General features: G+C 38.8%; 1 protein-coding gene across 1 annotated transcript in view; it reads right to left on the reverse strand.

The window, feature by feature from the left end:
- EFNA5 (ephrin A5) overlaps window positions 1-27,737 on the reverse strand; it is a 214,845-nt gene that overhangs the window by 38,116 nt on the left and 148,992 nt on the right. The window contains exon 3 of the mRNA XM_080371975.1: window positions 3,667-3,959. Coding sequence (XP_080228101.1) covers window positions 3,667-3,959 — 293 coding nt within the window. The remainder of the gene's footprint in view (window positions 1-3,666; window positions 3,960-27,737) is intronic.

A 27,737-nucleotide genomic window follows, 5' to 3' on the forward strand; every position in this document is an offset into this window, starting at 1 on the left:
CACAGGAGCTTGGTTCGGAAACCGCAGTCAGGACTCTGCAGTAATCCGTACCAATCCGGTTATAGTAATGTCTTAATTTTTTTTTTATTTCAACAGCTCTGATGTATATTTGCCAAGTTGTTACTAGTATTTTATTGAACACTTAGCACATTAATAAAAATAAACCACACACAATTAAAGTAATGAAAATTATACCTGTATTTTGAATTATGTAATTATATAACATTATACATTTTAGGATCTTTTTTTTTTTACCCCTTCCTTGCTTTTGTGTTTGTCTCCCCTTGCACAGTGTCCCACCTTAACCTGCGTACCCAAACCTATGCTCCCTTCTGAAGGACATTAAAATCACTGTTGTACCAGCAAATATTTAGGTTTTGCTTTCTCTATATTTCATTTGCTTCTGTTTCAGCAGTAGTATTATTTTGTCTATTTTCAGGCTAATGTACACTGACCTGAGGTGGGCACCTGTTAAGAACTAAGTAAAAATTGAGACTTTAGGTCATGATGTAATCTTTACTTTCCCAAGCCCACTACTGTGCAACCCCTAAGTAAATAAAAGTTAATTTCTCTGAAAATATTTAATAACCTTTTCCTCTTTAAAAAGTAACTCAATCAGTACTTGTTGATTGCATGTCTGTGATGCTGACTCCTCTTCTTTAATGCAAATTTGGTATCAGAAAGATATTTTTTCCTTGTATTTTCCTAGAACGAACATGCAAAGAAGGGAGATCCAAGTTCATCTAAGCAATATATGAAGGCAATGACATAACAAAGGAAAGTGGCATTTTCCAAACCAATAGGTCAGAAAAAAAGACAGTGATTTTTCTCAAATTACTGCATTTTCTAAAAATAATTGAAGCAAGAGGCAAGTCACATTCTTAAAAGGTAAACTGCAAAGATTTTCAAAAAAGCACCAGACAGCAATTAAGCTAAACATCTATCCAACCACTTATTTCTGCCTTTCCAGAGGTCTAGACTACACAAAATATTTTCTAACCCTTAAACAGAATATACCAGACTGATGCTACATAGTGAGCCTTCCCTCTCCCCTGCACAGAGGACAAAGGTTTCAGATCTGCTGAGGAAAGGAAACCTTCCATGCTGAAGGAGTGATTTCTTCAACATGCAGATATAGAAAGGTAACAAGGGTGGTGTCTGCGGCCTGGACCAAAGCCTGTTTACAGCTTGGATGAGGAAACAAGGAACAACATCTCACCAGCTTGTTTCTTCAAGAAACTAAGATAAAAACATCCCAGGATGGACAACTCTCCCCTGAGAAGGTTTACCTGTAATTAACTTAGTGTACAGTGCTTCCCTGCAACTGCTGCAATGCCAACCTTGTTACTGTTCTCAGCAGAGTGAAACATGAAGGCAAAAAATAAATTACAGAAAAGAAGGAAAAGTGCTTTTGTGTCTCTGAAACGTGCCTAAAAATTTGATTTCAGTGAGTACCAGGCCAGTAAGCTACTAGTACATGAACACCTCTTTGCTGCTATTTTTTTGCTATTTTAACTTTCATTAAAAAAAAATAATTCCATCTAAATGCATTTGAATATCATAAAACTCTTCATATTTTAAAGCACTTTGGAACAATTATTTTGAAGGGAGCCCTTGACAGTTAAATGACTCCGTTAAATGAATGTTATAGAAGACACATAATGGTTTTTAGTGAAATATTGAATTTAACCACAAATGAAGAAAACCAGGCATAAGCAACCTGGGTGTATTTGAATAATAATGTCTTGCTTGAGAGTTCAATGGCTTTTGTATGTTTTAACAATGAAGCCATTAGCTAGACAGAGCAAGCTGATACTTCTCGTATTTTTTTTCCTTCACTTTAATGTTTGGTTTTCACCTTTAGTTTCTTTCCTTTTTTTTCTTTTTTTAGAAAACACATTTTTTTATTGTAGGTTGTTTTTTTTTTGTGGGGTTGGGTGGTTTTTCATGCTTGCAGCTACTGATGCCATCCCTGTGCTACATTTTATTGTGATCACGTGACGGTAAAGATTGCTTTCCTTAGTTAAGTACTCCTGCTTGTTTTACTGATGATGCTCAGGAATGGAATAAAAAAACCCCAAAACCAACCAAAAAAAAAGGCACCAAAAATCCAGTGTTCCGAGGGGGCCTAGTATTAGAGTTTGAATGACACAAAACTCCTGTTGAAATTAATGGGAAGCTTTTGTGAGTTAAGTCCTGACAGAAGCAGGACTGGTTCTACACAGTGCAGATTTATTTATCCTACAACATTATCCAGGTAACTCTGACAGATAACACAACTTCTCATAACCATATTAAAAAACAGTTTTAAGTAACATTTCAGTTTATTATTATTATTATTGTTGTTGTTATTGTACTTCAGCACAGGAACAAGGCACTGTTCTTCTGATGCTGAACCACCACTCATTAGGGGGTTTTATTTGCTGGAAGAAAAAGAAATGAATGGAAAACTATCCACTAGGAATGTATTTCCCTACAGATTATGAAAGGCAAAGAAAAATCTCAATGCTGAAGAAATGAGGCTGAAAAACAGGGATCACATATACTCAGTGAAATGAGGTGGAATGACCATTTCACAGTAGAAAGGCCAGCTACACATATGAAGGCAGTATTTATTGGGATCTACAGTCTTGTCTAAAGCTTTCAACTCTCTAGTCTGACACTAAAAACAGGAAAAAAATACGTTGCTGAAGCGAGCAAGCAAAACTTGTTAGGAGTGGAAGATTCAGGTACAAACCAAACTGATGAAATAAGATCTTTGCTGGAGGATTAAAGAGATGACACAGCTGAAGCAGAATCAACTGCACAGTGGGGTCAGGGAATCAGTCTGCTTAACCCACTGTTTTTTAACCTCCCAGGTTTTTTTTACTTCCTTAGACTCAGATGTCATCCTGCATCTCCACTGGGTGCCCAGAGCAGCCCTGATGGAGGCCTCCACGGAGGAGACCCTCGAGCCCTGGGAGGGTGCTCCCCGTTGCTTCAGGGAGCAAGTGGGAAAGTGCAAGAACCCATCCATCCTCCTCTGCTTGCCACCTGCTCCCACGGCACCCCCTGTCGCCCATGCTGACATCAACAGCTTGTCCAAGAAAAAGGCAGGAGGGGAAAAGGGGAGGAATTAAAAAAGGAGCCACTTGGTCTGATGCTAGAAGTATTCATCCTAAGTAAATATAACTATAAATACCACTGGACTACTGACATCAGCAGCTACACCACTTACAAACTTGGCAGACCCCACTTTCCTTGGGTGATAAATATTACAAAGAGTATTTCATCTGACCAAATAAGAAAATTCAGGAATTTCACATGCAGAAGATTAATTATTTTTTCTCATCTTTGGGGACAGCTTCCCTCCTACCCTTCTTGCCCCCTCCTCCTCCTCAGAGTGCTGGAATAAATGTAATAGTGCATTTTGCTCTAAAAGTCAGCCACGGTTCAGTGAACAAGGCTGCTATGCTATTTCATGTGAGAAAAGAAGCTGTGATTTAATCTTATTTTCACTAGCTAGATTTCTAGCTAATCTATCTGGGGATGGTTAAGTCTGCATTCACTGTGAGACATCTGCATTATATATGGTTTGGCCCGCTGTATTTGCACAAAGCCTAGGTGAAAAATTAGCTGGGTTTCTTGCACCTGCTGTGCAACAGTGGTAAATCTCTGTATACTCACAGATGTAGAAATATTCCCGGCCTGGCCTGAACTCAAATCCTAGCGAGAAGGGTGTGAACAGCTGGAATTTTTCCGAGAACTTCAATGGTCCATTCGGGGAATGTGGCCGATTACACTCCCACCTTTTGAACCCTTTGGAGGTGTGATCGCAGGAGCTGTAGCCATCAAAGTTCACCATGTACAGAACATAGCGTTCGGTCTTATCTTCTGGCACTGAGTCTTCATAGTGAGGGCAGAACACATCCAGGTAGTCATTGATGCAGACATCGATGTGGTAGTCGCCCCGCTGGAATCTGAAATCACAGGAAGAGTTCAGACGTAAGCACAGTTAAGTCAGGATGACCTTGTTGCAGGGTAATGTTCTCATAAGATGGGCATCACTAAAGGCACTTAATTTCACTCCAGCCATGCACATCGACTCTCAAAAATAACCCTTACAATTCACCAGAGCTATCAGAGACTGCTTATGCAGAACTATAATCATACAACCTTCTGGATAAAGGTTTTGCTCTCTTCTCTTACAAAATGAGTTGTTGCTAACACACCCCAAGATATAGGCTATCTTTCCCTATGGCTTATTGAATAAACAAAGAAACTGTCTGCTTTATTTGGTTGTATTTTGCCTTTTTTTTTTTTTTTTTTTTTTTTTAATTGCAGAAAGAAGCAAGAAGCAGCAAAGAAGCCAAAATTGTATCAGCCTCCCCAAATCAGTGTCTATATAAACATCTACATATGCATGCAAATAAATAACCCAAACAAATCCTCTTCTCTGAATCAGGCAGTAATCACCCCTGTGCTTATAGCTGATTTGACTGCAAGTACTTCTAGTTATTACAAGAGCACAAACAGGTTTCCTCTTTCTTCATGATTAGCAGCAGTTTGTCAAGATGCAAAGAAAAGCCTGTACTGCTTTTTAAAGATATTTGAAAAGCAGTGCATCTCCTTTGCCAAAAATACACAGTGGAGACATTGCTCTCTGTTCAGATAAAAGGATTCTGGGATATGAATTATCAGCACTCAGCCTAATGTGACAGCTCTGAATGAGTGCCAGCTGAGAAATGCAGCGCAAGGCACGAGCCCAGATGCACTTTATTTATTACTGTTGTTATTATCATTGAGGACTCCTTAGAGATGTGAGATTCTTGTTTTGTTGGGGGTGGAGAGGGTGTCCTTTTTCCTCCCCTCCACATTACACTTACATTACTTCTCTAACACCTACCACAGTATCTGGATGAAACTATGGGAACAAATTCACTGCCTCCATGGGAGCTTATACCATGATGGATTTAATGATTCCATAAACCAGGTCTGTACGTCTATCAAACTCCCTGGGGCAGCCAAAGGAACCAACCACTGACCTACTCCACTTCAGGCTGACTGAGCTACTTGTAGCTTCTCTCTTTGACGGCTCCAGTTGTCAAGTGTACCACAGAGCAATAAAAAGGCCATGACAGATTTAACTATAATACTTCTTTTTAGCTGAGGGGCATATTTTAAACACCTGATGGGCTTGAAATCTGCCATCTGGATCCTTCTATCTAATTTCAGAGAAAAAGCAATGATCTGCTGGCCCTCCAAGGATAAATTCAGAGCTAACTACACCTTTTCATATCCCTACAATAATTTAACTTCAATAAAATAGCTTTTTAAAGACAAAAAACTGAACATGCATCAAAGCATGATGTATCTGTATAATTTCAGCCAGTGCACAGTCTCATGGCTCCATTCTGTAACATGGAAAAGTCTCTCTGTACCACAGTTCTTCCAGGAGAATTTACATGTATCTGAACCGTTAGTTAAAAATATACTTTTGCACACCAGTGCTTTCAAAAACTGTCACCTGAACAGGTACTATCAACACATTTACAAGAACATATTGTTTTCAAGTTGGTGTCTGTTCTCTGTATCAGTTAACAGTATGCCATTTCTTACAGGTAATGAAAAAGAGTATCTTCTAAATTATGAATAGAGAAGCCACATCCTGGCAACCATAGCTCTATTATTTTTTAGGGGGTTTTAATTACAGTTTTAGTAAGTAAAAATTAATATATATTTTATCTCTGTGCGTGTGTGCATGCTTTTTTTATAACCATGCAGGTGACAGACAATATAATTTTCTCAAGAGATTCTCAAGGTTACCTCTTGTATCAGCCTGTGCCTTCACAGTAATGCCAGATTACGGTTTTGTGACAGAGACTATATGCTTTCACAACTACATTGACGTAAATGCAGACATTCAGGATCCGAGTGGTCTCCTTAACATCAGACTTTTACAGCCTTATGTGAACTGATTCTCCACATTCTCTCTTAAGTCAATGGAGAGAAACAGGAACTTCTCCAGTCCAACTCATCTGGCCTGTTTAGGCCCAAGGTAGGCTGGAATGAGATGGAGCACACTCCAGAGGCAGCTGTCTTTCTCCTTTAACCAAAAGGAGAGTCTAGACAGACATTTCCCAGACACAGTCTGTGAACAGCTGAATTTGAAGGAAAGAATCCGACCGCACAGTCTATGATAATGGAAATGATAAATACAAAAAGATAGGCAACTAAATTTGTGATCACACTTTAAATCCCTGTTAGCAATGAAATCAACCTTGTCATCTGCACCAGTGAGCTCTTTTACCAAACACCGCACACAGAGGTCATCTGACTCCCTGCTGCCAAAGTCCCCTACTGCGCTCCTGCGAAACCACAACACAACTGTCCTCTTTGATCACTGGTATTTTAGTAGATTCATTCTTATTTTTGCTTCCTTAAGTGCTGAAACACTTGAGAGTCTTCGTTCGCCCCAGCACACCCTTGCCTGTCAAACAGGTGGAAAGCAAAAACCAAGCAAATACAAAAGCAGGTCTGCAGGCGAAGCACACAACCAAGTCCTCTTTACCCCAGTATCCTTCCCTCCCAGCTCCCCTGCCCTCCCAATATTTTCATTCCACAGTCATTCACTGTAGCCAGAAAGTGTTTACATTTACATGTCTGAAAAGGGAAGGAGGTGGTGCATATTTTAAGTGATCTAAACTGGCCTTTAACCAATACTCCTGGCACAGCGGTGAACCTGCTCCATGGAAAAATGTACCGAGGTATTTACCAAGCAGCTCTGAAATGAAGTCTCTTCACTCCATATAGTAACAGCAATACTGAAAAGAGATTATTAGCCAACTAAGAAGCAGAAAGCTGGTATTTATTTCTCCTCTTGTAATATCTTAAAGAAGTCAGTAATCAAAACCTCAGCATGCGTACTGAAGAGTTGTAGAACTAATTTTGTTTTTCCAAAAGGGGCTACAACATGTCCAGTGTGCCTCCTGGAGCAAACTGAGACCATTCTCGCTTCTCTCTAGCTACAAGGCAGTGTGTTGTATTTACCTCTTGAAGAGGAAACACAAAGACCTCTAATGTGAACAGAAAGGCAAGGGATGGCCATGAACAACTCACAAAAAAATCCATCAGTTCATACTCCTCAAAGCCATTAGAGGAAACAGTTCAGAAACACACTTCCAAGAATTTAAAACCACAACAGAGAGAAAAGCACTTAACATTTACAGGCTGAAACCCTCTTATAAATAGTGTAATGTCAGGTATTAGAGTGAAACAAAAGTTCCACTTCAAATGAAAGCGTCTATCGATGTGTACCAAAGCCACCTACATATATTAAGGAACACAACATATAAAGGGAAGGTGGAATCCATTAACAGATTGGAGGAGATAACCAGAATAACAAGTCTCCTGTTGTCTGCATTTAAGGTTTAATAAGTTTGTCCCTTTTTGCACTCCCACTCAGAACAGAAAGCTTGTTTTCCAACACTCTCTAGTAATGCTACTCCTGTGTTTTTCCTTTTCTAGGTTAGGTCTTCCAGCTGTTCTGGCAGATCCTCATCTGGACTCCCATGCCCTTCTGAAACCATGCAGTGATCAGGGTCTTCATAGAAATCCCACTACAAGGAAAAAATCAGTCCTATCTGGATTTTGCATAAAAGAACATTTAGAAACCAGCCCAAAAGGCTTCTCCAAAACTCTGAGAGGATCTACAAACCTTTTAGCAAGAATGTCATTTGTGTCTGTGCACTCTGGCTTACAGACAGCAAAACACAGCTATTCCTCAAATATAATGAACCTTTTTTTTTTTGTCAGGTAGCATTCAAACAGTGTCTTGGAAACGTGCATACTACAAAGCTAGCTATTGGGCAGTAGGGCTTTAAAAGTCACTTTGAAAACAGAGGTGGATAGTAAAAGTACCTTCCAAACCTAAACGTTTCCATAACCAACGAACATCAGCTCGCTACACAAAACTCGCATACTGTTTCCAGCAAAGACAATCATGTGGATGTTTCTGTGTCAAGTGCCAGCGATGACATTTCCATGTATTGAGGATGCAGAGAAAGAACTTCATGGCAATTTTAACCACAGAAACACAAGACTAGCAAAACATTTCAAAGTAATTAATGTCTTCTGTGTTCTGTTTATCCATTAACACAAGTGAAAGTACACAGTCTGTGTGCATGTTTCTCTTCATCGTTTTAAGCCTATCTGAAGCATAAGTGGCTTGTCTTGAATTTAATAACTTTGCTGGTCACTGAAACAAGTGATGATTTATTTAAACAGATATTTAGAATGTAATAACAGTGTTGTTTGCTTGCTTCTTGTTTCTTTCTTTCTTGCTTGCTTGGAATAAGCACTATAAAAATCCAGGTTAAGAACAGCACAAATAACACTAATTGACCATTACCATTTAGATAGATAAAAAAATGCAATAGCTTCTGCTTGTTGCCTCCCATACCAATCTTATTAGTTATATTCTATCACCCTTCCTGCAAAATTGACACACCAGATGCTCTGCTTCAAGGTAAGTGTACTGGAAAATTTTGCTTTTACTATGTCAACCTTTCTTTATTTGGAGTCTGTTCTGTCAAATGTATGTGGCAAGGCTTCATTGTGAACCAGAAAAGACTTCAAATAACTGCTCCAACAATGATTTACAAAATTCTGGTCTTCAGTCGTGCATTAGAAGGGATCAGATGCAAATGCCCCAATTCTGCTGCCTGGAGCCTGCACAGCTTGTAACACCAATGCACAGAGGACACTGCCGTTGCTAAACACCTTACACCAGCTGCCTTGCTCTCAAATTGCAATCTGAAATGCAAGGCAACATTAACAAAATTCACTGAATCGATTTATTCTTGGGGTAAATACAAACTATAATTACCCATAGCTCTCCAGAAAGAGCATAGCAAAAAGTTACTTGTTCTGTTCCCTAAGTAAAAAAAGGCTTCTCTGAGCAGCACATGTCCATACCCCTGTAACTGCTGCTCACCCAGCTCCTCCTTTTTGCTTTCACAGCCACTAAGCCAATTTAACTAAATTTAACGGAGATTGAGAGGTCCCAGATAGAAGTCCATTCATACAAGCATCATGAAAAAAGCAGCCAGATCAGAAGATCCCATAAATATACCAAAAGGCTGAAGCACCGGTAGATTAAATATTTCTATTAGAATACAGAAACGACTGCCAGCAGATTAAATGTTATTGGAATATAGAAACACCTCTCACAAAAGTACTAAACATAGGAAAAACTTCAACTGGAAGAATACATAAATAGTTTGTAAATTAAGTTGATTTCTATTAGCTAGTTATGAAACTATTTGCTAAAATTATTAATAACAGAGGAATGAAAATAGTGTAGGTATTTGTATATGCAATAATACACAAAACCCAAACATTTTCTGGAAAATGTTAACATCCTTTAAAAGAACAACATATAAATTGCTCTTAGGACATGGTGAAGTCAGTTATTTACCATTCCACACTACTGAGCTTGCTCACAAGCTTTTGCCTCTGTTTAGGTGACAAGTGCAGCACATTAGGCTATTCCACTCAACTCATAAGCTGTGGCTGGAACACAGCAGGGTAACTTGTGCCTTGTCATTCTTTTACACAGTTCAAGCAAGCCCCCGCATTTCAAATAACTTAAAACCGTTAAGTGTGATGGGGGAAATCATGCGGTTGTTAAGTATCTGAGGGGTTGTGGGATTAAGTGTACCATTTTACTGCAGATAATTTTAAAAATGCTATTTCTGTGCTATGCAAAAATAACCTCTTCAATGCTTTTCTGCTCTTTTTACTGGCTCTGTCACAACATTTAATAAACTCTGTTCCCATAGCTCTGCTGACATCAACAATGATACTGATGCACAAACAATGAAGTAATCAAAGCGCTATTTTAATTTTAGCTCTATTCAAACCAAAAGAAAATTCAACGTTTTCCAGATGCTAAGAGAAGTGGGTTTGCTAACAGTAGCAAGCCAGTGATATTTTAGATCTCTAGCAGGATATTGCTACCCAAGCAAACAAAAAACTCCTGTAATATACAGGAGCTCTCTATGACCTTTCAGTCCTTAGGTTACAGTTTCACAAGTTAAGACAAGTTCAAAACACCATGAGAAAACACTACGTAGGAAGCAAAATACTGACTGACAAAACAAAGGAGAAACAACTAATCAAGGCTGTTGTTCAAAAAAACACTATTCAAAAATCATTCCTAGAAAAGACTGCAAGCTAAATACACAATGTAGAAAGAAACTTATTCTCTTGTCATTAAGTCCTCTATTCAATTACCATTTATTGGAGTAATTAAACACTGGGAAAGGATGCCAGGCTAATTGTTAGATTATGATAATTACACAGCTTTGCTGTGTGCTACAGCTGATCAAAATAAGATGCGGTCACATGCTCTCAGCTAAGGCTTCTCTGCAATCACCGGGCTTCCATGGGAAACTTATTACTATAATAAGGCCACTTATTACTAGTTCATTATCAATCTTCATTTTACTCTCCCACCCACTCTGCCAGAACAAGCCTCCCAAAAGGTTGCGCCCAGGTCTCTGCCTTCAGCTGGCTGCCTTCCATCACAATTACACAGCTGAGCAGAATCAGGCTCCTGCACTTGAAAGAGTTCATCAGACTTCAAATTACTGTTTCACAACTGGCTGCAAGAGCCTATCACATTTCTTCAAAGCGCTGAGCCATCTCCCTGCATTTCACTTCATATACATCTGTCAGAGATCTTACCTTCCTCTCTTATTCCTGCTTACGTCCCTCTTGCCTGGGAGATCTTTCACACTGCTTGGATGGGTCCGAAAGCAAAAACCACAAACAAATGAAAATCAGCAAGAACAGAGTCAGTTTTATGTGACTTGTCTCCCTGGAGAATCTCATGTCTTTAGCCCTTCTTATCAGCCAACAGTACAAGACAGACATTGTGCCTTCCTGTTCGGAGGGCTGGGTTTTTTCTTGTTAAATAACAGTTTCTGATCAGTTACCATTGTATCTGGTATTTCATACTGCCTATTTAAATGAGACAAATGATCTGCTATAGGGACTAGAACATGGGAAGAAATGTGAAACAAATAAGTTTGAGCTAGCATTTAGGTTTTTAAAGTAAAGAACTCATTAATTACTGAGCAGCTGTGAAGAATCAAGCTATTGAAGTTTACAGGTATCCTGCAGGTGACCAACTTTTAATTCTCCTAACTTCCAGAACCAAGAAACTTCCTCAAAACCCGTCTGGTTAAAAGTCTTTGACTTTCTGGAAAATAAAATAAAATAAAAATTTAAAAATCTCCACCTTTTTTTTTTTTAAATAAAATCTGATTGTTGGAAACTTCCTAATGTTCCCTCAAACACACCCTTTGCAAAGAAAGCCTGCACTCAGAAGGAAGTGGATTCTACAGGCAAAATCAAGGCAAAAAAGACTGCAAAACACAGGAGGAAAGGACTAGATTTGAATGGGAAAAGGATATAGCTTATTTAAAATGTAAGAGTTCTCTGAATGACATGTTGTGTTAATTCCATTAACCTGAAAGACCTGAAATACCTTTTTCTCTGATTCTGTTGCTGAACAAATAATTCAGTTGCATCATAACAGTTAGCAATGACATTGAATTTAAAGTATAGACACATCTTTTATTTATTTTTATGCTTAAAAGCTCTTTAAGAAATAAATTCTGCAAAACCATGTTTACTCCACTTACTGTTAATAATTTTATCCTTACAGTCATAACTGTTTTTATTTGTACAGCTGGGTCCTGTATTGGCTTTTTATAGCTGGCACTGCAGAAAGATATATGTTCAATGATAATGCAAACATTAAAAAATAGAAACTAATTGCTCTTCCCTGAGAAGATACGAGGGAGGGAGGGAATAAACAAATCAACATTTATTTCCCACCTATAAATCGGAGTACTCCAGAGATTCTCAAGTACTCCAACACCCTCACGCACTTAACTTCCCATCATTCTGCACCTCCTAATCGATGAGCTGGACATTTTTCATTCTGTTTATTAAAACTGTTACCTCAGACTCTGTATTTGTAAAATGTGTTCAAAGCTGGCACACATGACTTTCACCTGATCTCTCAGAATTTCTCTTTTGCTGCAACTTCTGACATGAAGCATGCATTGCATCTTGGGGGCTTGGGTGACACAGTCATGCAGTGGATGATAAGGGTGATAAAGTGGTTCAACATGTCACAGCATTGCTCCCAAAGAGGTTAGGCTCTCATTCTCAGCTGTCCCAGCTCCGATAGCTTTAATCCCCATGACTACAGACTCTACCTGCTTATTGATTTTCTATTGCTGTGGGCATTTAACTTGTAGAGATGGATGAAGAGTGAAGGAGGGAGGGGAAGGCAAAGGAAGAGTAACTATGCTGTTAAAGGCATCACTTAAGACTTACAAGACAAACCTCAGTGTTGAAGACCCTAGTAACATAATCTGAAAGATACCATACACAACCAGATACTAAAGGCAGCCTGATATTTGTGTTTGGAGCCTATATCCACACGGTGAATCCAGAATGTGTGAGCTGAAGCTGTCTCTTTGTTGATTTGTGAACACAAGCTTATTACTTGTGTTCACATTTGTACTACTCTGGAGCTCACCAGCAACATTTATCCCACTTTATCTGAGGTGGCATGAGGAGATCTGGTAATTACTGCCCTCATATTTTTAAACATGGTCATCAGCACCATCCATGCATGACTCTCCATTTATCTGCTTTAGTCACTAACACCACACAAGATGCCAGCTTCATCTTTTATTCCATGCTTTTGCTTGAAAATACAAACCCCACCTCAGCTACCTCTGGCCTATACTGAAAAACTGCAGTTTTCTGATTCATTAGCATATACCTTAGAAAAGCGAGAAAATCTGACCTGATCTCTGCTGTACTAACACACACTTTACTATCAAACACATGTGGGAGAAAAAAACCTATTCAGAGTTTAAAGTCTAACAAACCAAAATAAAATAATAATTAAAAAAACCCCACAGGTAGGAGTACTACTAAAAAGTCTGAAAACTGGACTCTAACAACATGTGTTGACCATGTGTCTAACCCAGAAGACACAGTCTATCAGCCTGGATGGAATGTGATTCTGTGACTGGTATATAGACAGGGTTACTGTAAGCCTGAGGCATGTGCTGACATCTGTTAACGGATATGGAGAACAATGCCCTATCTGCAGAAAGGTCTTGCTTCTCACACTCACAAAATGAAGAAAAGAACACTTGCCCAACAAGCATGTTGACCTGCACACTGAATAATTGAGATAAACTGCTGTCTGTTTCCATGAGGAAGTGTACGTAACAGGAGTCAGTTTCGCAAATTTATTATCCCACTAATATATTAAAAGCAGAGTGATGGCTAACTCATAAGCTCAAATATCCATCTCTTCCATACTCCTAGGGAAAAAATGCTGCATCAATTTGTGCAAGTAAATATATGGGCAGTATTTGAGAAGAAACATTCTGATAAAAATGCCTGTCTGTTGCATATACACCTACACTTGCTGTTGCATTAGAAATAATTTTCGAGGACATTAAGCTATAGCTGTTTATTACTAATCTATCAATCTGTCAACAAATTCAATATAAATATTTTGTGATCAAATTAGAATTTGGAGACTCTGACATCCTAATGAATTGTAACTGGAAAAAACTACCCCTTAATTTCCCAATATGTAAGTGTATAAAATGAAACTAATCCTCAAGATGTTTCACAGTCTTTTTATATTTCAACTGTGTATGTTTCAATGAGCTCTGGTCATAATACACACCTTCCAGCTAAAAGGAATGAATCCAGATGCAGTATCAAATAGCCTGAGCAAAACACAGAGGATAAAAACCCAGCAATCACAGACTCACCAGCATCAAAACATGACTTGCTATTAACATGAATAACCTATATATTAAAATACATTCTCAGAAGCTATTTGAACTGGTTCACGTAAAAACAAAGCTAGAATAGCTAACAAGTGCATAACTATATTTGCAGACAATTCACTCTCAGGAAAGAGGGCTTCAATCGATGAATTTAAATTTCTTGCTAAACAATTGCCTTGTGTTTATTTAAGAGATCCATAGGAAAAATATTTCCTTTCCTGACACAGAAACAGCATTTTGGAGAAAGTTCCATGGTGAAATCTAGTAATTTAACCATGTTGTTGTTACCTTTCCATATTAGTTTCTCTCTTATGCTGGGCAAACTAGCAAAAGAAGAGCAAGCAGAGTTTTAGATGACAGGCTGCAGCAGCACCAAGAAGCACATTTTACAAATGTTAGAATTTTTTTCTTTTAATTCCTGTTATTTCTTCAAAAGACTTAGAGCACACAGACAATAAAATTTTCCTTCAAGATTAATCTTGATACACTTGGTCTCTGAACAGCAGGACTTAAAAAAAATGTTTTTTACCTAGAGAAATTCATCTTAAGCTTTGTATATCATATGAACAAGGCAGGTCCTGATCCAAATCAGTTTCTCGGTTTACAAATATAATCTGAAAAGCTGCCAATTAGTCTATAAAACACCTAAGACATTACAAAGATTACAATCTGATGGGCAACAATTTTTTTTTTTTGACTGAATGAGATTGACAAATGGTGGAATTCAATGCAGCTTTTATATTATCCCCTCCCTGCCCTGTCCCCTTTTCAAATTACAAAGTCCCCATAATATGGTTCCTATTATGGGGTTTGGGAATTTATTTCTTCAAAAGTCACAAAAACAATTTTTCAGTATGTATAAATGAAGCTCGACTTGATAAAAGGTGCAAAACCTGATCATTTACTTTCATATGCATGTGTAAAATATTCATATAGGGAGAAAAATAGAGAGCAGAAGAAGGCACTGCTCTCAGATCAATCAAAAAATTCAGAGAGGTAAAACTGAAGCTATTCTTTTAATTTCCCTAATGCATTTTGTCTAAAAGTGTTTCCAAATTAATCTTAAATGAATTCTAATCTTCAACCAGTAGTGAGATCACTTCACTCACAACTGAACAATGATCTTGTCTGCATAAACCAGAGTAACTATTTTTAAAAGTACAGACACTAAGGTTTAAGATAAGCAGAGAATACCACAGACAAATTAAACGGAAGTTTTTTTCCCCTGCCCTCCTTTCTTCTTCCTACTTACTATAAAGACAGCAGCAGGCAGGTATGAGGAAGGGACTGCATAGGCTGGGCAAGATCCATTAGTCTTTTGGGAAGCCTTCCATCACTCCTTTGATCTTAAAATGAATTATTGAGCATATGAGCTATTTCTTCCTTTCATTCCTAATCTTAAGTACTAGTTTAGCAATACGGAAACAAAACAGACCCTACAATTCAAGAACGAAGCGTTCATAACTTAAGCACATAGTTGGAGCATAAACACATAATCTGAGGCTAGACAGACAGCACATACAACTTAGACCAACTGCGTGGGTAAAATCCCAGTTACAGAATGTGAGATGCAAGCAATGACAGTACTCATCCTGGTTCAGAGCAAACTCCCATCAAGGCCAACAAAACAGTCCCAACACTGGCCAATGGAAGATGTCTAGACTACACTAAATACCTACACAGATAGATCTCCCCAGTGTATTCTCACAACAGCCACCAATCTTTTGCATAGCCAGAGGTTTAGGCTCTCTGTGCTTAACAGAGAATGGTGGATTTTTCTTGACCAGGTCTGATCATTTTTTGAACCCCCAGAAACTTCTGGAATTAGGTGTACTAGTCTGTGGACACCGAGTTGTACAGTTTGCTTGCCAAGTTGTGCAGCTTACCTGCTCCTGTGCATTTGAGCCTGATACCTGACAACTTCTACCAGAGATACAATTTTACCATGAATTTCATAGCTAAGAAAGTAACATATAATCTGTGATGCTGTATTGCTTAGAAGAAGGGTGGTAAGAAATGATAAAGCTGATCACAAGTGCCTAGTCCTCAAATGTTTATCAGTTGAACATTTTCACCTTCGCTGCCTGTAACTATCAGAGGCAAGAGTGTACCTTGTCAACCCTCAGAGACAAGGTTCTTTTTTGGAGACAGATTTATTAATTGGAGAAAAGTTAGATCTTGATTTTCATTATTCCAGTATCTAATTTTAAGCAAAATAAAACCTTACATAAAACAATATACTAAAATCTCTGTTTGAACATATCTCACCTGCTCTCCAAGGAGGCTGCTACATAAAAAAGCCTAGACAAATGAAGGCTGCTTAGTTTCCTACTGTCTGCAATACAAGTTTAGCTAAGGATTAACTGAAATAGAATACAGACCCCAAGATTTGTCCTTTCACCTTGCATGTTATGGCTCATAACAAAAATAATACCACCGAAAAGTCTTTTATTGCACTTCAATAGACATTTATATTGCTCATCTTGTCCTGTGCTTTTAGAGATGTACACTTCATAATCAGGTGCTCAATTCTTTAGGAAAACTCTTCTACTGCTCAAGCTTGCTTTCTAAGGTTGTTGGGAGGTTATCTATACCCAAAGGTGTGCTACAAGAATTTTACAGTGAAAAATAGTCAAACTTGTTTACACCCACTTTTTCTTACCGCATGGCAAGAAACATCTGTAGAGACCTCTACTTCCTTCTCTCATAAAAAAATCTTCTCCTAAATCATGCCTTCCAAGTTCCCAGCAGCAAAAGGCAATTTCAGGCTTTGGTGTTCGCCAAACTTGCAGACAAACGTGCTGCACAGCTGGAGGCCATTTGCTTTGATACCCTAATTTTTCCCTTCATCAATGAAGTGGAAAAAAACTTTTTTTCTTTTTTACTTTTAATGTAATTTTGTACATTAAATAAGTCAAATGAAATACAAATCTTGGTTTTAAATATATCATCATAGAAGTTTTAATTTATTATGATATTAACTTAAATCTAGTAATTTATCTATCTACTTTAGCTTTTACATCAAAGAAACAAAGCCTGAACCTTCCAAATCCTTTAAAACAAGGTTAACAGTTCTTTGGATTACAGAAAGAAAAAAGTCAACAGAAAATTACTGCCTTTTGCTAAGCTATTAGACTGTTTTTGCTGAGTTGCTGAATCAAGCTGTTTAACTACATTTTTCCCCATTTCATCACTTATTTTACCTTTGTTTATATACTAGTTCTGTTAATGATCAAGCATCTTCAGCTTTTTAGTGCATTTTCCCCCATACACCTTGGCATGTTTTAACTTAGGCATTTAAATGCACTCAAATATATAATAAGAGATCTTTTGTTAGATTAAAGAATGGTCCAAGTAACAGTGCATGAATATTTATTCTTTATTTAAATCGTAGCTATGACTGATGTAAAAAATACATCCTGACACAGTATCTCTAAAGTTCCCAAAAGGTTACAGATATGTGGCTATTAGGGTCCTCTGTTCTAATAAGCAGCTCTGTTCAAGACAGCAATTAAGCTGATGCTTTAGAATTAAGCACATACTAAGCCAAAGGATTTAGGTAAATGGTTAAATGCTTTCCTGAATTGAGGGCTAACTGTGCAGAAAGCATTCAACAAAGCAGTGAATCTGCATGGACTACAGAGTGGTGTAAAATTATTCATTATTATGCTGATGTCAGAGGAGAACTACCTCAGCCAAAGAGGAATGTGTGAACACAGCATTTAATGATATGAAGCATGATAACGAGTAACTTCATATTGAGAATCATTCATTACAACAATTATTACAGTAATACCTCTTCTGACTTTTATTTAATTATTCCATCTCTGGGAAACTGAACTACAGATACCTTAGCGGTCAGTATTTGACTCTTACTCCACAGAGGGAAAGGGTTAAAAAGCTTTTACTTTAATAATCGGGCACCTTTTTTAGCACAAAAGAAAAAATTCTTACCAGGATTAACATTTTAAATATGGTTCTTTGGTCCATTAGAAGGTCATGATATCACCACCACTATCCCCACACTAAGCAAGATAAAAAATGACCTGAGACTCTAGCACCCATTGATCTTACCAGTAACCTGAATGCATGTGGCAGCACGTAATTCTTATGTGTCCAAACATTAAAGCTTAATTCACTTCACCCGTTTAATTTTTTCGCTTTTATGTGCTGAGATGATGCTCTTGATTAAATACCCAGACAGCAAGAGACTAAATCAGCTCTGCTGGTTAGTATGAGTTATGTATGTGTGTGTTGCATAGAAACATAGAGCCTGTTAAAATGTGTGTGCTCATAACACATGGGGTACGGAATATCTACTTTTTAATGCATTACAAATGAGTAAACTTGCATTAAGGCTATTTGAACCCTGTTCTCCCTTTCAAAATAAATTATTTTAAACTTCTCAACCTGAAACACAGAGATCATTTTCCAGTGCAGCACAACAGAGAAGATGACTTCTTAATATGTTGGGGTTGATTGGCTAAACATTGTTTCACTCATTTCTATACCCTTAAAATTACATATTTTGTCTGCTGAACACTGTTACTTAAATTCTTCAAAGTAGATAAAACTGAAGAATCTCCATACTGTGATCCAACACTACAAAAAACAGTTCCTGTTCCCAGAATTTTGTTCAGTCCCAGTGGCAGTGAGATCACACAGCTAAAACACGGCCACATAGCAAGCTGAGGTCTTCGTCAACAAATACAGAAAAAGAACCACCTTGACATAAATAATTACTTTTAAGAATGGATTAAATTTGGTGTAAAACTCTCAGATTGTCCCAAGAAGAAATTCTTATATTCAATAATAACTACAGGAATACATACTCTGAAAAAAAAAAAATTCCCCATTTTTTTCATCACTTCATCATAATTTTTATGCTAAAGAAATATTATGAAATATACATGAATAGTACCAACAGGCTTCAGAGAGTCATGGCACATGTTGAGGTGAATTATCCGTTCAGTCACCTTCTGTGGTCTACCTTTTCTTTGCCTGTATTAGCTATAAGCTAAACATGCCTTTTACATTTTAAATACAATTGGTCTTGTCTCATTTTTTTAACAATAGTAAACCACACAGTATACAAAAGGAGACTAGAAGCTGAAGGAAGGAAAGCATTGTTTAGTTATGAAGAGGTTATATGAATACAGCAGAGAGAAGGGATTATTAAGTTAATGTGACAGCTTGCAATTTACTTCAGTTACACAGTTATCTGTAGACAAAAACATCCACCCTGCAAGAACTGCTGGGTCAAGTTTCACCTTTTGCTGCAGCGGGGCAAAACAGGGAGCAATTCCCTGGTTTCAGCATGTAAATACATGGGTTGAATAGGATGAAATCAGGCCTACTAACTGTAATATTTAGTTCAAACAGATATCAAGTAGACCACTGGGTAGACAAGTCCCATTAAGCAGAACAGCATCAGCTGTATGCAAAAGTAACAGAAAAAACAGAATTAATGACTGAAGCAGGCTGCTGGCAGAAGGAGCATGTGGCCATTTACAGACACAGAGGTTCACCCATGACAAGCCCAAGTTGTATATTCGCTTATGTAGCTGACTGTTGAAATATAGAAATGTTACTGATAACAATACAGAATTAGGTACACATTTGTGGTATATAAAGATAGTGTCTACAATTTTATACTACACACCTGAAACTTAAACTCTCTATTGCTCAGTCTAGTAAGCTTTCTCTTTTGAAGGACAGCTAATGCCTTCTGGGATCAGTGTAATATAAATAAGCATGCACACAACCAAACACTTCAATAGAAGAAAAGAGGATCTTAATGACAACAGGTGGAGCAAAACAGGTATTACTCAAATACTTGTTGATAGGATTCAAGAGTGCTCAAGACCACCTGACGCTTAGGGCCACAGAAGAAATCAGCAAAGACCTAACGTAGCTAATTGTCTGCATTGATTGTGATCGTCCTGATTAGAAGAATAATCAGCTCTCAGCAGCCCTTAGGTAAAAACACCAATGGAGGGCTTTATTCTTCTGTTTTCTTTTTTTTTTTTCTGTTTGATGATGATGATGCACTGCAGAATGGATGCCAGATCACATCATTAAACCACTTTTTCAAATATTAAAGGGGATCCTATATGAACAAAGCCAATAATTTCCTCCATAATTAGCTTGAATATTCTCCTTCTGTCATTTTGAGATTGCATTCATGTAGACTAAAAAAATAGTGGTCTCCAGTTTTTCATGGATATGGAAAACCAGTCACACTTCGTGACTGTCAAACAACAGTTGTGATATTCCAACATTCCAGTGGTCCCTGATCAGCAAAAGGTTATCTAATGTTAAAATAAATTATTAAGAGCTGGCTGCATATGATACAAACTAATCTGAATTATTTTTGTAGTGGTGTTATCACTGATTTTATTTGAATATGTGCATCCACAATAAAACATCCATTTTCCTTTCTGTAACTGACTAAATTGTCTCTCCCAGGTTTTTTGGTCCACAATTTTCAACCCCAGTCATCAGGAAAACTTTAAGCCAGACATACTCAACACAGATTTCATACTAAGTTTTCTCAGCACTGCTCTCTTCTCAGTTCTGAGACTTCTGGCTTACAACTACAATAATTTCATCCTTCCTTTAGCTGCTTGCTGCTGTAAAAAACCTGAGTATTCATTTGAATGCAGAGTAGTATGTATTGACAATTATATTCCCAGGCTAGTCATTTTAAGAAGCACGTCTTGCCACTGTTTTTGCACCATGGTAGATTAGCTGATTTAATAACTTCTAAAACTGTTAAGCATGTCACACACAAGAAACTTAAAAGCAAAGGAACAAAGGAGCTCAAAACAGTTCTTCATAATGATCTAGCTATCATACACACAGAAGGAGAGGCTTAAGAGCAGCTTTCAGTGCTTAAGTTATGCAAGGAGATCTAGGCATCCTTCCACACGGCTGACCAAAAAAGTAGACCAAAAGCATATCTTCAAAAGAATTATCTACAATGCGATACCAGCCATTTCATAAGGGAAAGCAAAGTCTGAAACAACTGATCTTTCCTGTCCTCCCTTTAAGAATGTCCACATTAATAAAATCAAATACCTCACCGAAAACAAGGTATAAATGTCTGAACAGCAAAAAAAAAAAAAAAAAAAAAAAAAAAAAATCAACAGTTACTAAGTACACTTGACACCTGAAGGTAATTACATGTATGGGAATCCTGACAGGAGCAATTTCTCCTGTGTCCATTTTGAGCTATTTGTCTTCCAGAAAGTTCACCGAAAGAATGTGTCAAACTGTCTATTAAAGGGACAACCAAAATATGCAATAAACACATCCATATTTTAGCCTCTGACCCTGGAAAGCTGGCACATTTTTTACATTCCTCTTGTCAGGATAAGCAAGAATCAGCTAGCTGTGCATATCTGTGCCCAGACCCGCTCATGCTGCTAACAGGTCTTGTCCACAGAGAGATGTGCAGGACCCTTACATTTACAACTGTCAAGCATGCTGCCGGCAATCGTTTAACCAAAGAAGGAATGAGTAAATGTGTGAAAGAGCTTACTGGAGACCTAGTTTATATAGATCCTCTATGTGTCAGGCCACCGTATGTTTTTGCCAAACAGAAATTGTCTTGAAACAACAACCGTTCCCTGCTCTCACAGTGTTGTGCAAGTACTGAAAGAGAAAATACTTTGTTCCTATCCCCAAGTCCATCCATTCAAACAAATGTTGACTGACAAAATATCTGCTGTCTTTCCTCAGTGTTGTAGCTGGGGCTCAGAGCATTCTAGAAACAATTTTTTTCAGACTGCTCAGTGCAAGCTGCTATTTTCACCAAGGTGCTAATGAACTGTAAAACCAACATTTTGGTTCGGTTAACATTGGCATCCCAGCTCTTGTAATAGACGGCCACACTGCCTTACTGAAGCAGAACCTCCAATTTTGAGTCTTCAGCATATAACGTTCACCTGCATTATTTTGTTTTGCTAGCAGGATTTTCACTCAATTTTTAATGCATACATGCACATGTACCTCCTATACCTTACCCATACATACATATAGTATTCCAACCACTCTTCTGATATGAAATCCAGTAAGGCACTCAACACTTTAATTAGAACCAACAGGTAATTAAATCAACTTTTGACTGCACTGCTTTATTCATTTATTAACTTTGTTGATGTCTGCTGGTTTACATTGATGTGACTGGTAGCAGCAGTCAGAGGCACTGCCTATGCTCCCACAAAGCTTGGTCACTGCCAGGATCTGAGCCCACTCAGGATCTTGCTCCTCTGTCTAGCACCTGGTTCCCAGTCTCCACAGAGATGATGGTGGACCTCTTCTGCAGAAGCGTTTGTAGCACTCTCCTCAAATCCACAAACTGGTCTCTGAGCTAAAGGCTTCCCCCATCCCACAAAACCAGTGTACAGTACTGGGAGCACACAGCAACACTACAGGCGGCAGAAAAGCCAGCTCCTCTCATAACTGCCACATAGCCAAGATGGGTTTGTCTGAACAAGTAAGAGAATGAAGTTGCACTGCTTTCAAGGTTTGTAACACTAGCAATATGCAATCAATGTCTGCTTCAGCTAAAGACACATTCCAGACCTTTCAGTACCCATTAAGACTGCAGAAAATGTAAACATCCTCTTGGAACACAGTAAAAATCTCAGTGTAAACAAATGTTCCTATGAGCTTAACCAAACCACTGATGACCCAAAAGCAGTCTCACACGAGTGTCAGTGCAAAACACTTGCCTTTGCCACTGACTTATTACACTTTCAGGAAATAACTTAGGTTTTTGTACTGTAAATCCCCCTGCCCTGTCAGTAAGCCTTAGATTTACAACACCGATAAACGTCCTGCAGAGGTGGTTTGGAACGGGCTGGAAAGGTTACATCCAGCATCTACAAAACTGCTCTCATTTTTGTTTCCAGCCTTCTCTGAAGGATTTTGCAGGTCAGCGTGAAACATTGTCATTGACACTCAGCAGAATACCTGTATGGAGTCCTACCATTCTACTATTTGCAGCTAGGGGCTGTAAGATACTGGTCCTAATCTTAGGATGGAGGCAAGTATTCCACACTCTTCTTTTTTTGGTCTAAGGCTTTGACAACTCAAGTCTGTGTTATTTTCCACCCAGATGGCATTCTTCAGAGCAGCGCTCCTTTGACTCAGAGCTCCCACAGCAGGAAAGATAAGTAACAGAAGACAGCTTGTAAGGCTCTGCCCCTCTAACTTACCCGCTGGCAAAGTGCAATGAAGCCTTTCCCCACACTTGCAGACCTTTTATCAGGAACTTGAATGCACTGAGTACTGCTCCTCCCAGCCACTTAGCACCTGACTACATATATGCTGAGACTCATCAGTTGACGATCAGTGTCAGTACTGCTGACACTGCCGGGGCTCCCTGTTACCCTGTCTACCTTGTCTTCTCCTGCCAAGAAGCAAGCTTCTGCACAATTTTAACATAAAGAAGCAGGAGCTCATCAAGGCATTTTGAGACACCTGAAGAATGAGATGCATTAAGAAACACATGAAGTTAGACCCTACTATGACTGTCCACATTATTTTTTTAATAGTACTCATTCTTGTCCATTATGGCCTGCAACAAAAAGGTAGATAGACAGCCTCGGTGAGAGAAAACAAGGCATGGAGCAGTAGATTAGGTATCTTAACAACACTGTCCAGGGCTGGCCTAATAACAGATCTCCTGTATGCTGTCCTGCCTCAGGTTCTCTTTGGTTAAAAACAGCAGTATTGCACTGCTGAGGGTAGATAACCACTGAAGACTGAGTCATTTGTATAGTACGAGGCCACATAAATATCTAATTAGGGAAATGAGATGAGCAGTACATCCAATTATCGGATTTATCTGCTGTTCCTGCAATCTCAATATCCAGTTTTGCTTTCTGCAATGGATTTTGAGCAGCTGCACAGCCAGGAGATCTGTCAGCACCAGGAGTAGCTTCTGTAACCTGAACTTCACCCAAAGCTCTTCATGCAGTTGGATGCAGGGGCTTGCACAAGACCATTTCCTCACTGAAGCAGTCACCATTGGAATTGGCTGGAAGAACTAACTGTGGTGTGTAGGATGAATAAATACTGCTGTGCAAGTAACTTTTAGTTTTGGAAAAGCTTAACTCATAATTTAATTAACATTTCTTAAAGATTTAATTTTCTTTTTAAATGCTGAAATGACTGCTTCATCTTTTGCAACTGTTTTGCCTAAACCACTCAAAGAATTGAACATGAATTTAGGAATACCTTTAGTTGACCTGAATCTGATTTTTAATTATTATTTTAATGCACAGAAAAACAGCTGAATAGAATTCAGTAAAACACACAATTTTACTTTCTTCCTCTCTCAATAAATTCTGAACAGATGCTTCAAGAGCCAAACATAAGTTTGGTCAGGTCCTTTCACAACAGGCACAACTCTCCTCATACCAGTGGAGATCGTGAGCAAGAATTTAATACAAAAAATAATAAAAACAATACTCAAGATCCCTATTAGTGGGTGATCATAATACAGAAAAGGAGCAATGAGAAGCTGGAGCGCAAGATTGCGTTAACAGAGGACTAGAATTTGCTGTTGACAGATCAGTTTCAGCTGGGCTACGGCTCAATGGTCAAAAGGAGCCCAAAGCAACCTCCTCTTCTTTCTCCATGCCTGCTTCTGCACCGTGTTTCACCCCAGAAATGATGCCTGGAGCTAAACCCCACTGCTGCTGCCTTACTGCTTCGTGGTGAGGGACCCCTCCAGAGGGGAGCAGCGTATGTCCCGCTTCTATTCCCTCCACACCCCTGGCCGTGGCGTCCAGCGGGGAGAACAGCACTGCTCGGTGGGCAGAATGAATCACCGGGCAATCCCTGCCGCCTCCCTGCAGACTGCATCAGGAGTCCAGGACCTGCTTGCCAAATGCGCATCACCAGGGATATGTGGCACTTGGCAGATCTGCCTAGAAACCTGGCTGGAAGAGTTTCTCTCCCTTTTAACCTGTTCTTTTACTATTATTTTATTTTCATTTTAATAACTTAATAATGTTTTGTTTAGGCACTTTACAGCCCTGCTGCAGCACACTAAAGTCTCAAGTGTGCACAGAGATGAAATGCCTCAGGGAGCTAGTTTGCAGAACATGAGGTAACATTGGCTTTGTAATTTATTTCCCAGTGCATTTAGCACAGCTGAGAATTAGAAATAAAATCAAACTAAGTTTCAGAGAGCAAGTTTCATCAGGCAGTGAGGAAAAAAAAGAAAAAAAAGTTTTTGTCTTTTTAATGAGGGACAGTGAAGCCTCACTCCAGAGAAGGCACACATGAGCTCCAAGCATCAGAGAGGTGGGTGACAACCGGCAGTGAAGGACTACACTGGAATGTGCACTCACTGGACACATTTATAGCATCAGCTGCCAGAGGTCAATGATGTGCTTGTGTACTTCACAAAGGAAGTGAACAAGGAACAAGGCAGAGAGAAGCAGTAACCGCACTGCGTCCAGCTGCACTCCCGTAACTGCAGAAGTCATTCTGACATCCTCTTCTGATCGATTTCATATCCTGTCCTTTCAAGTTGCCATCTTACTTCCAACTTGTGAAAAAAGGTTTCTGAGATAAATCAGGGAACAGAACTGGACAGTAAGAGTACGAAATTATCACAGACCACACACTCCCCAATTCCCGAACGTATGCTATATGCCAGTAAGACTTTATTTTTCTTTTTCTTTGTATTTCTTTTTCTCTTTATTTACTAATCTTGTAACAACATATTGTTCCTTCATTCACACATGCTGCGAACTGCATCTCAGCCACACAAGAAATACCCTGTGCTTTTACACTAGCCTGGGCTCTGGCAAGACTGGTCTGCCAAGTCAATGCCTTTGAACAGAATTACACCCAATAAGCAATTACAGTTAGGCATGGTCCTTTTTCTGCCAGTCAGAAAAGATAGAGACCTTTCCCTACCCTCATTTAACTTTCTGCCTTTTACAATGTAAAACATTTATAAAGGACTAAGAGTGTATCTACTTTCTGATTTAGCATCTGATTTGTACATATTGATGAGACAAGGAAAAAAATGAAAGTGGATGAACAAAGGACCTACTGCCACATAGAAAAGGGTTGTGGATTCCATCCATTTTTTGCTTTGTCTTCTACTATTGCCAGCTGACTACTTCTGCTCATAAGAGAGTGCAAACTATCCAATAAGCACAAAATGGTTACAGCACAAATTGATTTGGTAACATTACACAGATATATTGTATGAATAATGAGGTTCAGTTGTAGCCCACTACACAGAAAGTGTATCAATGTAACTGATATTTTTTTTTAAAGTTGATGGAGTAATGTATAATTCAGCAAAGGAAAACTATAAAAGAATAACATGATAAAATTTTTGTTTGCATTTTTAAAACATTGTTTGCTGGTAAAAATAGTATTTAAAGTTACTCTGAATAGCATTCCCCTTACAATTAACTTTGAGAACAGCAAATGAAAAACTGAGATTATCTTGCCCAGGTTTCTTTATTACCAACTAAACTGAAGTTCTTCTGAAAGAGATTTTTCATTGGTGTGAAACACTCCAGAAAAAGCAGCAGCTCCATCTGAATATCTTGTCATTTAACTTCCCGTTATCTAGATCCTTCACAGCTATTTCTAAACTCTGACAAGGTCATTACTCAAAATGAGAACAATAAGCAACATTATTTCATTCTGACCAATTCACAAGCTGTGCACACTGGACACCAATTTATTTTCAGTCAAGGATGTAGTCCTTTTACATACTCACGGACAGTATTTTGCTGTGACTAACCATTCAAGCTGTTCAGTATAATAGGGTAATTCATCTCCGAATTACCTAAGGTAAGAGGCAAGCAAATGCTATGGGTAATAGAAAAGCATTATGGGTAACGTACCACAGGATATTTTACTTCAATATATTCACTCGGTTTCATAATGTCCCACTAGCCATGCATTAGCACAGCTTTGTCAGCCCTACCCTGGCTCCAGAGGCACTCAGCAGACATTGCATCAATCTCTTGGGTCTTAAGGCACATTAGATAAGACTTGAAGGCAGGATGAGTGTCTCTTTGCTAACCTTCTGCCCCAGAAATACTGTTCCCTTGGCAGCTCATGCTTGCACATACCGCCTAGCCTCTCTCCCTCGCCACTCCAGAAGGAAGCCCCCAACCCAACAGGCTGACAATGGATGGCCCAGGGCAGCACAGCTCTGATCAGCCCTCCTACCCTGCAGCCCAGCACCCACTCTCCTGCTGCCGTGCACCGCTCACAATATTGCACCGGGTGAGGTAACCAGCTTGGCTGTGACCCACCCGCCCTCACCACCAAGACAGCCACTTCCCTCATTCACCACCGGCACCGGCCACAGCTTCCCAGAAAGGAGTGGACATCTCAGTGCCATACCAGCTACTTGCTGCTTGGCCAGGTGACCGTGCCTGCATCCAGGCAACCATACCGACTCGCTCGTCATCCCACTGCACTAGTTGTCACTTTAGCTGACAATTATAGTACCACTGAGAAGCTATTAAGTGATGATGGAATATGGTAGAGTCAAGGCTACCTCCTTTTGCAGAAGACCACTGTAACAATCAACGTAAAGCACAACAGACATTAAACAAATACAGCAATAAGCCGATTAACTGATTTAATCAAGCTGACTTAAAAAAAAGCAACTATCTAATACAGGCAATGCCTTTAAATAACCATCTAACTGATGCAACAGCTCCTGCAATATTGTAGACTCAGAGTTTAAATCAGTTAAACTGATTTCTGAATCCCTCACCAAACACTTTCAGAGGTTTGCAAAAAGGCTTGAAAGGAAGAAAAAAATTTCTTCTTCAGACTACACAAATTTCAGTG

This window comes from Falco punctatus (assembly GCF_963210335.1).
Source record: "Falco punctatus genome assembly, chromosome: Z".
Taxonomy (NCBI): domain Eukaryota; kingdom Metazoa; phylum Chordata; class Aves; order Falconiformes; family Falconidae; genus Falco; species Falco punctatus.